At 39.0% G+C, this 12,309-nt stretch overlaps 1 protein-coding gene across 1 annotated transcript in view; it reads left to right on the top strand.

Moving 5' to 3' along the window:
- LOC131082373 (orofacial cleft 1 candidate gene 1 protein homolog) overlaps window positions 1-12,309 on the top strand; it is a 48,051-nt gene that overhangs the window by 29,964 nt on the left and 5,778 nt on the right. Inside the window, exon 7 of the mRNA XM_058022272.1 lies at window positions 10,205-10,269. Coding sequence (XP_057878255.1) covers window positions 10,205-10,269 — 65 coding nt within the window. The remainder of the gene's footprint in view (window positions 1-10,204; window positions 10,270-12,309) is intronic.

Genomic DNA, 12,309 nt, shown 5'->3' on the forward strand with positions numbered 1-12,309 from the left:
ATGATTCAAAGCTTTTGAAAGGGCAGATGCATTTCTCAAAATAATATTTTTTGGAAAAAGGGTTCATGTTAGATTTTAGCTCTGGAACTTTAGGCTGTGTTGTTTCTTGCTTCATGTCCTGTTTTGTAAATGCAGAAAAAAGAGCTGAGTTTGGCAAGAAATGCATAAAGGGAGATCTGATAGATTCTTGCAAAGAAAGCATTAAGCAGATGTCAATGTTCTGTTAACAAATACATTAAAGAATATTAAATTTGGAAAGCAGTGCTGTTTTGTGTGACCTGCCATGTAGACACAAGGATTTCAAAGGCCCCAATAACATTTGCTTTCAATAAAGAAAAATAAACTCTGTTGCAAGAAAATCAGAACTTGAGACTGTGTTGTGGTAGAAACTGAGGAGGTACAACCAAGACTGGATATTCAGAGCACCACAGAAAACCATTTGTCATGAGACAATGCAGGGGCACATGCTTAGGGGTGAAAATTGATCTTACAGGGCAGGGAAATATGCAAGGAAATACCTGAAATAATGCTGACTTACCATGTTTGCTTAAAAATGTGGTGCTCTCAAAACACCGCTGAAGTTGGAGCAAACAGTGATGATTGGAGTGATATTGCACTTGATGGACTTTTGTCAACATAATCTTGCTATACACTAATTTAAATTCCATGGAAAAGTACTACTAACTCTAGAATTTTTAGCTGTTTCTGAACTGAGATAATGGAAGTGACTACTCAGTTTTATGTAGGTTCTCTCAGAAAAAAAATTAATAATGGGGTGACTGAAAGGATCAGTACTCCCCCACAAACCAAGAACATCTTTCCTGTTTGCCCACCTTTCTCCTGCAACTCAGCCAGTATTCTTCACCAGGGGCAATTTGTTCGCAGCCTCCATCTCTCTCTACCAGTTTCAGCTGCTACATTTACCCCTCTGTGCAGGGCAGAGAACCTTGCAGGACTTGATCATCATCACTATATAATCAGTTTTGATCCATGACCTCCCTGTGAATTACTCAGGAGCCTCTGAATGTAAAGTGCAAGTTTTTCTCTTCGGTACCAGCAGATGAGTTATAGTTGTAAGAAAGGAGCTATTTGTTGCAGGTGGATAGTAATAAAATGTTGTCTTTCATCAAAAGATTTACCTTTTGGTTAAACAAAGGTTAATGCCTCAGGGTATTAGGTCTAATACTCTTCCAGGGTCATTATCATCACTGCTCTGACTCCTTGCCAAGTCACAGAGATCAATTTATATGATGATGGAGAGATCAGTTTTCCTTTCATTACAGTGGATAGAACATGGGTAAAATTTGGTACTATGTAAGATGGTAAATTTACTCTCCAATCATGAATTTAACCAATGGGATCAGACCTCAGTTGGATAAACATCAGATAAAACACCAAAGCACATTTTCTCGCATGTTCTACCCCGTTGGATGATATTGTCATAGAGTCATATCACAGAATGGTTTGGGTTGGAAGGGACCTGAAAGATTGTTTATATCCTGACGGTACCTACAGACCTTCCCTCATCACAGCTTTAGCCTACTAAGCATTGTACAGTCTGCTCTGAGTATAACCCTTGTAGGAATATGCTCATCTAAGAGGAATGCAGAGTTGAAGGTGACTTTTTGTCAGCAGAAACTTACATTTTTACCAGGACTTTAAATGAGGGTTATGTGTAAATTAGTTGGGGTGGGGATTTTTTCCTTGTTTGTTTTCTTTCTTTTTTCTTTTTTTTTTCTTTCCTGAGAATTACAGGTCAAGAATACAAAAACTGAAAATGTTTAATTTTCACTCTATCTTAAAAGTGGGTGACTTCATTTTAGGCAAGCTACCTATATGCTACATACATTATTTGACTGTCAAAGCATTTCTAAAGCCAGTTAGTGTAATGGTTTCCATTTCATTTGCATGATATAGTAGGAATTATGGCTATCTTCTTTAGCACATAATTTTCTTTTGAAATCCATCATTAGGCTGAGCTCACTGAATTCATTATAGGTAGCCTGTTCTTGCACTTGTGAAACAAATTATCACAGAAGTCTGTGTTTGGGGGCAAAATACAAAAGGTGAACTTCCCAGTGGTTGGGATATTGGGCTTCTGCCCCTTGGACTTCTGATTTCCTGCTCAGTGAGAGCCTGTGGCCCTCAGATATGTGTCAGTGCCCATCGTCTGGGCAGACCCGTAGTCTGATGTAGAAGCCATACATGTAGCACAGGGACTTCTCCACCCTGGAGGTCAGCAATCTGACATTTCTGAATATCTTCATTCTATTAGGCTTGTTCCTGTGTCCTCAGTTGGAAGCCTGGGAACCTTCCAAATTTCTGAGGTTCCTACCTTATTGCTTCTGGGCACTCAGATAATTTTTTGTTTTAAAGGAGCTGGTGGGGGGGGGATTGAAGACAGAGCATGGAAATTAACATAAACAAAATAGTGGAAAAGATGTTCGATGTGTTTGTAAGTAGTCTGTTGCTGTGTTGTCACAATACCCCCAATGTATAGGTATAGCTCCCCTTTTAAATTGTGGCACTTTTTTGATTGCTTTGTCCAGGAATTGAATGAGTTTCATTTAAAGTAAATATTAAGAGTTTTATTTAAGTAAATATTTAAATGGAAGTAATGAAAATCTTCCATATTTCCTATGTTTTTCACTAAAAATAAATTCATTTAGTTTTTACTGTGTTCTTTCACACTTTAAGATCAGAAGGGCAATTAAAGAACTGAAGTAATTCTTGATATTCTATTGAGCTGGAACAATGATTCCTATAGCTGCTGTAAATGATGATACTGCATTTGCTGCGGCTTAAGGTAATCTGACTGGTCAGCTCTCTGGCTCATTATCCCACTATAAATTCCAGTAAGGAAGTCCATTTCTATGGTTCAATAAACAGAGGCAATTGGAAAGATTCTTCAAAGAGAATTAGTGATTGCCAAATCCTGATGAAGTTTAAGAGACTTCATCAGGCACTGACCACCTGTTAAAAGAAGCAAAACTCAGATGAGGATTGTAAGGAAAGCATCACATTACTGATGAATAGAGGCACAAACCTGCAAAAAAATAAGTACAATAAAACCAAAATTTTAATTGCTCATATATTCTCCAGAATTATTTTTTTTCCCCAGGGTTGTTTTATTTGTATTTTTAATACATTTGGAGCCAAACTATAGTCACAGATGTAGCTAAATCTACCTTCAGTTAGTTGTTGTAACAGGGGTACATACTCCTTAGCAGCATTAATAGACTACATAGATTTTGAGCTGCAGATAAAGGAATTGTTCTATATGGTGGAAAGTTTTACTTCTGTAGTCTTAAAGTAGAACTGAATTTGTTGAGTGGAATCTGTGCTGTATGGCGCATCTGACCTTTACTTCATAGAACAGATTAATTCAAGTGGAGAAGAGCCAGACCTCTGGAGCCTGTCTAGTCCAGCCTCCTGTTCTTGAGGTGCATTGGGTTTTTCATGTGTAACCAGACTTTTTAAGGGCTTTGGAGTTCACATCAGTCTGCAAGTGGGAAATATAACCAGTAGTCTGTAAGCTGAGAGATGTTAAAATACCGTGAAGCAGAGTCCAGTTGCATTACATGCCTGCTTATTTATTTAGTACAAAGCTGAAAAATCACCACTGTTGTTCAGCTTGCTGGCAACCTGTTAGCACAGTTGGTTTCTCTCATTACTGTGCAGACCCTTAGACAAGATGCAGTTTTCAGAACTAGGTGGTTATGATGAGGATATATAATAACATCAACATGTTCACTCAAAGATACATCAGCAGAATATGATGTTATCATACAGTTGCTCATATCAGCATTCAAATCAGAGAAAGATCCCAGCTGAATATGTGAAACAATTTCCTTTCAGCTGAGACTTGGAGCAGGATGTGAGCCAGCAGGAGGAGGTCTGTTCTTTACAGTGAAAAATCATTAGGCATGGCAACTCATCATTGCCACTGTTGTATTTAAGACAATCATACAGTAAACCATACTTAGTATTTTTTCCATTTCTGTAATTTTCATACACTAATTGTAAGCGAAAGTCTGTCTTAATTATAAAATGTTCAAATATGTCTGCACACTAGAAACAGAAGATGATGTGAAAGGGAGTACAAACAGGAATTGTTGGATAAAGTTAAAGTCTGTACTTTTTGATTACAATTATAATGGAGGCAGATTTGTGAGGCAATGCTTTACTGACAGTCAGAAAAAAGAACAGGGACTCAGAAAGATGAAATAGATTGTAACCTCTGGCCTGAACCTGATTTTTTTGGGCAGCTGTAACAAGCAAATTTGTTGCCATGACTCAAGTTTTCCCTATCTGCAAAACAGACCTAAAATTAGATACCTGCGTTGTGGAAGAGTAAGAGGATTAAAGGAGTAAAGTTTCATGAGAGACTTTGAAAAGTCTTTACAAATAATAAAAACATTCTGTGCTGAAATTGACAAACATTTTTAAATTGAAGAAGAATGGGGGAAAACCACAATAAAAATGTCAGTGTTTCCGATTGGTATTTCCTTTCTGTTTCCCTTCAGTTGTGTCCCGATTTGCTGTCAGTACCCAAAAAGTAGAAGAAGGTTGCAAAATGCTGAAGTTCATTACGTAGCTTATGAACATTTCTCCATTGTTAATGTAAACTATTCGTTTTAGATTTATAGATTGGCATAGTTCGCTTTGGTTTTCAGTGGCATCTCTCATGCTGAATGGCTTTATACTGGAGGGAATGTATTCCCTAATAAAATGTGGTTACTTTCTTCCATCATCTCTTGGTAGCATATTCTGTTATATCTTACTGTTTAAAAGTTGCTGAATCTTAGTAACTGGTGATTTCTAGGCTAATCTGGAAACACCTGAACTTGTGGAACTTTGACAGGCTAAGATGTTTCTGCCTAAACTCTCTTAATCAGCGGCAAAAGACATTTCAGCATTACATGTTTTCAGTGCTTGCCTATGGTAGTCAGATGTTCTCCTAAATGGCCTTGCATTCTCTTACAACACTCTCTAGATTTTGATGAGGATACCAAAGGTTTATGACCTTGAAGCTACATCATCTCAGCTGTGAAGTAGGAAGCATCTGAAGGAGCACCTGGTGTTCTGAAGATACTGCAGGTGGTCTCTCTGTCAACAGCAAGACAGAAATGAGAAGAATGAGTTCTCTGTTTTGAGACTGGAGAGGCAAAATCCTTGTTTTGCAGAAGTTGGGTAGCCCTGCAGCAGTCAGAGCTACTCAACAGAGTTTTCTCAATGCATCTTAAGCAAAGTGATTCAAGTTCTTTTAATTTCTTAGTCCAGTCCCATCATCTTGGACCAAAATCCTGAATGAAAACATCTCTAAGTTTTGAGAAAATTCAGGTCCTTGTTTATCATACCTACTTTACAGCTGGATCTAGTTCCCATATCTGTTCAAAATTAGTGTCTTTGATGTATATTCTTATAAAAGCACTTACCTTGATAGCAGAATACTACTTTCCTCTGTTGTGACTGGTAGCTCAGTTTTTGCTGCATTGTTAGAAATAATGCAGTGCTTTACAGATTTATCAAAATGATCAGCCTATAATGCTGTCACTAAATGTATCTGTATCACTCAGTGTAATAAGGCTGTAGTACGACTAAAGTAAATCTCACTTTGTGTTCAGCAGTATCAGTTTTAAAAGAGAGTTTGAGTTCTGTTACAAACACTCAATTGTCTAAGTTTTTAATTTGATTCTCATGAACAGTAAATTAATTTTCCATTTGAAAGGAAAGTCAGGGAGGATTTGCTTTGTTGCCTTTTCTCTTTCTCTTTGAAAAAACATCTAAGAGTTTGTGGTGCATTTTTTAGCAGAGTGCACCATCAATAATACTACCATGTGTCCACGGTTTGGCACAACTTTCCTTTCTGGTTTGTGGCCATCTCCTTAACAAGGTCAAACAAATTTCATCAAGTAATGAGTAGTGCAATTTTCAGAGCAAGTCTTATCAAGCTCCTTTAGTCTTTGCTTCCAATGAAGGGCACTCCATTTAACTTACCTCTCCATGCTTCCCTTCCCTGTGATCTCTCTCTACAGTTACCATGGAGCAGATATGCCTTCCAGAACTTCAGTTTGCCTGAAAAGAATGTTAACTTTTCTTGCAATTTTTTTTTGTTGTTAATCTCAAATGTTTCTACGTTTTTTAACTTGTTTTTAGGTGTATAGTGCATTAGATATTGAAGTCACTGGGAATGAATCTCCAGACAGCAGCCAGACTGTGAAGGAGAAGAATTAGGTGGCACCAGTGGGACTTGAGATCTGGGCTTTTTTTTCTAGTCTTGCTGATATTTTGCTCAGTGAGCTCTCCCTTCTCCCATCCGTAAAAAAAGAGTGGGCAGGATTTCCGTCACTGAAAAACATTTTAGGATGCAGAGATGGAAATTCTAAGTAAAATATTTTACTTGGATATCTGTTTAAACCTAAAAGAAGTCAGTACTACCTGCACTGTGATGTACCAACATGGTGTTTCAAGGAGTGGAACAAAGGGGAAGCACCAGCCCTGCGTGTGGGATTGCTGTGGGCAATGGGAGGCTGCTGGAGATCCCACAGGTTTGTCTCCATGCTGCCTTTCCTGCACCCTGACCTGGCGAGGAAGGCATGCAGGAAGGTGGTCCCCTACAGCACTCCTTGCATGGAGTAAGATTTTCACCAAGGCCAGTGCTCCACTGGCTGTTTTAAATTGCCATGGGGAGAGCTCCTCAGCAGAAGGCTGTGATAGACTAGGACTGACCAAAAAGGTGTGTGTGCGTGTAAATGTTTTCCCTAAATGCTCCATTTTTGCTGAACAATAAAAGCCAAATTGATTTTGCTTCAAAGCTTTGCTGAATTTCGTGGGCTTGCTTTCAAAAAGAAAGGATGTGTTTGGGTGGGGTTTTGTTTAATTTTTCTAATTTTTTGAAAAGTGCTATACAACCAGATCCTGCCATTTGTGAAGTAGTTTCACGCTGAAAATATCCAGTCAGCATTGATTAGTAGTGTTGAGTCAGGTTCTTGTCTTTGTAGAAACAATGTGCACCATTGTGTGTGTCTAGGCTGAGCCCAGACTGAAAGACCTGCTCTTGACAACATGCTCTGAAATCAGTAGATAGGCCATTTGTGTAATTAGACCTCAAGGTAGCTGATGAAGAAACCAGGAGAGACGTGTGAAGGAGCTGGCTCACAGCTACAGCAGAACCTGGTATCGTGGTGTGGAGTAGGACAAAGTGGTGCTGTGATTGAGCCCTTCTGCCTTCAAACAACTCCACTTTTCCCAGTACCTCCTGGAACAGCAGCTCGCAGATTTTAGCCACTTATTTTCCGAAGGGGCCCTCAATGTCTATAGGGAGTTGAAGCTAAACCACATTTCATGCCTTCTCGTTGGGAACGCCCGTTGTCAACAATGGGTCGTTGTCGCAGTCCAGACAATGCTGGTGTCGTGATGAGAAACAAGTGCCTTGCTATGTGTGCCATGGTACATGCCATTGAGAAAAGCACTTGGTTTATTCCAGTAAAGCTCTGATTCAAGGGACATTGCAGAAATGTCTATTCCACATTAAAAAAAAAAAGAATGTGGGCTGCTCTGTTTTTGAAAACTTACACATTTTTTTCCTCTATTAAATTGCTTCCTGGTGATGGAAATGTCTGGGATTTTTTTTCTACTGCATCTACTTTCCTTTAGCTTGCACACCCCTGAGGTAATTAGTGTAGGTTAAAATTTACATAACTGACTTAGGGGTTTTGCAAATAGGAAAGATGGAAATTTATTCAAGGTGGTGAATAATTCATTTTAAAGCAAGTTTCCTGTTTTTTTAATCATGTAGAAGATGTATTACAGACTCATAGAGGTTTTCTGAATAGGACCTTGAGCACTGAATTTTTGATATATTTTTTTCTTCGTATAGGTAAAGAAATATTAACCATGACTCATTGCACTTTTCCTGTTCAATAAGATTTGAATAAACTTAACAAATTTATTAGGTAGATGATAGAGCTTTTTAAAAATTATCATGACACACTGTGACAAATATTTTACTAGGATCCAGAAGAAATAGTTTTAAATCATATTCCCATTGCTACTTCAGAGGCAGAGATGGAAAACAGTGCAGTTCATACAGAGAAGCCTGATTCATATTTTCTTTTGAATATTCATTATTTAATTAAGATTAGGAAGATAAACAAGGAGATTGGACAGCTGTGGGAGTCTGGTGATAAAATAAATTTTTTTAAAGAAAACTTCTTTACTACTGGCTCAGTGTAAACCTGGAGTGGTAATGTCTGAATGTTGTTAGTGTTATGGCTACTTGATGTTTTACATGAAGTGGGTTTGCTATTTCATCTTATTTCTTAATCTAAGTACTCACCTCAAAAATAGCTTTTACAGACATCACCAAGAGCTACGTCCAGGAGAAAAAATGTGATCCAAATGCTACTCCAACTTTCTGAACTTTGGCTTTAACTGCCTCTGCCCCAAACTGGAGACCTCTTGCCATGTTCCCTGGTCACTGCAGCTTGTTGGGCTGTGGGGACTGTCACAGGGTGGCTCTGACAGCCCTAAGCAGTGACCAGCTCTGCTGGAGCAGAACTCCAGAGCAGAGCCAGCTCCCAGCCCCTTCCTGGGGATGTGGTGTGGGTGGTGATTTACCAGCCTGGCAAAGAAAATCAGTGCCAGTAGGGGTGGGAGAGAAACAGGTCTGGCAATAGAGAGTCCTAGTAAATTTTAACCAAAAGTTGTCCAGGAGCAGGAGGGCTTGATTCTCACCAGTGGAGGTACAGTGGTGAAGAAAGAATTGCCCATGACACAATTGCAATATGGAAAACTGGAAGGTCTCATTTTGAGCTAGTTCAGTAATGCCACCTTTGTAATTGTTTGTGTGTGATGCTTGACCTGAAGGATTTATTGCATCCGTCTGAGGATAGCTGTTGGGACTGCCAACAAATCCCACTGTTCTTTAAGGCAACCATGTTGTTGCTGCTTTAATTTTACAGTGTTAAAAAAGTTACATTAAAAGCTACTTGCACAGGCTTTTGTTGGTTTTGTCTGTTTTCACACTCTGACAATTTTAATTTTGGAAATAAGTAGGATGCTTTGCCTTAGTCTTCAACAGACATTTCCAAGCTTTCTTGAAAACAGCCAGAAATTTATCAAAAAATTTAAGAGATTTGGAAGAAACGAGAGATTTTAACAGCCAGATATGGAGGCTCAATGGGGAGTTTTTAGTAGGGAGACTCTTGCATTGTCTCCCTACTAAAATGACTTTTTGCCCTTGAGGCTTGATGAGAGTAGAAGCATAGTTTCGCACTGTTTAGATGACAGTCTAGGGCACACAGTAGGATGTCTTCTTCTGTATTGGTAGTGTATTCACATTTTATGTTGGTCTCAGGGACACCCAGGAAAAGATCCAGACCTGAGAAATGCCCTTGAATGTTCAGCAAGATCTCTGAACAGTGCAGGTCATGGGGAAGAATTTTGTTTTCGTGAGTGCACAGCCCTCAGCAGTTATTGTTATGAATTTTTGCACAGAGAGCACAGCCTAATACATGCTGATGCTAGCTTCTAGATGGAAAGACTTTTTTCAGCTTGCTGTGCAGGGGAAAAATAACTTCAAGCCCTCCAGCTTCATGCTGGAGAGCTGCAGAACTGTTGGGGGAGAGGACTGCTCATGTGAGTTGGCCTCCCACGTGCTGTAACCTCCAAAAAATGCCAGTCCTTCTCACCAAACATTTAAAAACTTTTGTGGTAAGACAAGAAAGACATCATGATTTGGAGCAGATTTCAAGCAAGGTTTTAAGATATGAGTTCTGTGGTCTATGCCTAACTGCTTTGTGTGCTGTTTTGTTGTGTGTGTATGCAAACACACTTGAATGTATGTATGCTTACACATGACTGTCTGATCAGGTCTTGCAAAAATAAGGACTGTAGACATTACCGCGTACAAATATACTTTGTACCAAAAAACTTTTAAAACAAGATGAGAGCTCAGTTTGTCTTGGAAATAATGCAGTAAATATTGGAAAACACACAGGGGGAAAAAAGTTATGGAAAAAAAAAGTAATAAAGTAATGGTGGCTTAAGTTCCTCATTGCTTCTGAAAAGCTTCAACCAGAAGACCTAAGGCAAACCTTTGGAAAATTGCACATTTATAGCTTTTATTTCCGTGCTATTTCTGTACACTTGGAAATAAATTCTGATTTCTCTTTTTCTTCTTGGCATGTGGGACTTGAAGCACAAGGGAGCTTCTCACCACAAGAAACAAAAGTGGAGAGCCAGGATTCATGAACTCTTTCAAAGGTATGTCAGATAAAGGCTACTTTGTAATTCCATCTAGTGTACTTTCCTTCTAAAGATCTTTCAGTTCCTTACAGATATTAATGAAGGGAACTTCTCCCAAACAAAGGACCTCAGGACTAGAAAAATTAGGCCTGTACATTTGAAAGAAGTCTCTGTTTTGGATTACCTCTGTTTTCAGATACCCAGCTTGGACTGTAGCTTTTAAGTGCTACACACAGCGCACTTCAAAAGGTGACCAAATGGCTTGGCCCAGCATCCTTCATCCTTGCCTCTGAATTAGTCTTAGAGAGTGAAGGAAATAGGAATTGGAGCAAAGTTTTTGCAATCAATGACCTTCAGATAAATACATGCATCTAATTACCTGTAAAGAAATGAGCAGACAAAATAAAAACCCTCATGAATAGAGAAAAGAAAGCCATATTCTGCTGTGACAGCTGATGGGCATGCTGCTGAGCATAAAAGAGGCCTAACTTCACTGAATAAATTATTGTCTTCAATCTCATACTCAGAGAAAGGAGAAAAATGGTGCAACTAGGAGAGATCAAATGTGGTTATTTAAATGTTTGATGTTCAGTAATGAAAACTGTTTACCTTCATAATTGTGTATTAGCAGCTAATAAAGGCAATAGATACAGTAGTTTAAAAGTAATAAAATCAACAACAAAGTGTATTTAATTTTAAATTGAATTGCAAGCAAATGGGCATCCTAATGAACCCCTGTGTCAATGCAACTCTAACCAAATTAAGTGAAATAATTTCCATCATGAGAAGCGAAGTAAGTACAAAGTTCCAAACAACTTCTCTCCTTGAGAATGCTTTAACTTTTCGGATGTTTCAGATCTATGAGTTAGTTGGAGCCATTCAAGAGTCATCTTTTGTTATACTTCTGTTCAGGACAACTGGACCCAAGTTGGTGTGATTAAAGCTCAGGGATAAAACTTCAGATATGGTTGACCCTGTGCTTCATGTGTTCACTTCTTAGCACTTGAATCTTGTCCTTATTTCTCGCCAGTCCTGGCTTGGGCAAAATTTCCATGTACTTCATGCTTGCCACTAGCATCTACATGCTACTTATCACTAGCATCCACACAGACCTTCCAACTGATTCAGTTATTGCTTGGGAATTTATGTGATTCAATTCTACTGCAGAGGAATCTGGAAAAGAGTTTAGCTATGAAGTAGTGGTAATTTTGCTGGTAATATGTAAATATGTCCAAATTCAAAAGAAAAGAAATAGGCAAGTTCTGAATAGAAACTGATTTCTGAATAGAAACTGATTTGTAGTGATGTCCTGTGATCTTGGGGGCAGGAGCATCTGTTTCAGAAGAGGGGAATTTGAAACACGTTACCTAAGCAGTATGCATGCATGAGTTGGGGATGTTTAGCGTGACTGTAATTTTTTTAATGAAGAACCATGTTGCATGTTAATCTTTACAAATGTGGAGACATCTCATATAGCCTAGCATGCACAGGGGGAAAATGGGAATGATGGCACTGGTATTGAATTTTTCAATAGCAAGTCAGAAAATACTAAAGGAATGTTTCAGAAATGCAGTCCAGAGAAATGTTGTTGATTTTGAGTCTTGATTTGATTCTTCTCTTTCTAATTTTTTTTTTTTTTTTTTTTTTTTTTTTTGACTGAACACCAAGTAATAGCATTTTCTTTTGTGGCTAAAGACTTAACAGATTGCATTTGCTTGGGAACCTAAGGCTGCCTGTTCTCTGATGCCTGTGTTGTAGACATCCCAGTCAATCCTGCATTGCAAGTGCATGTGATGCCGTGGTTTTTCCTTGGCTCCTTGCAGCTCCTCTCAAGAAGCTGCAGAGAGTTCCCTTGACTTCCAGCATGGCTCAGGGCCAGCCTGCTCAGCCTCCACCTTCTGAGACCCACCATGCCTTTGTCTGTGCCTTCCCTGGCTCCACCTGCAAGCGTGGCTGGAATATCACCAGCACTGGTGTGACCGACTGACCCTCCCTGGCCTAAAGCACGTTGTGGAAGCAAGAGCTGACGTGTTTTGAAGCCAGCAGAGCATCTACAGA

This window comes from Melospiza georgiana, chromosome 1, assembly GCF_028018845.1.
Source record: "Melospiza georgiana isolate bMelGeo1 chromosome 1, bMelGeo1.pri, whole genome shotgun sequence".
NCBI classification, from domain to species: Eukaryota; Metazoa; Chordata; class Aves; order Passeriformes; family Passerellidae; genus Melospiza; species Melospiza georgiana.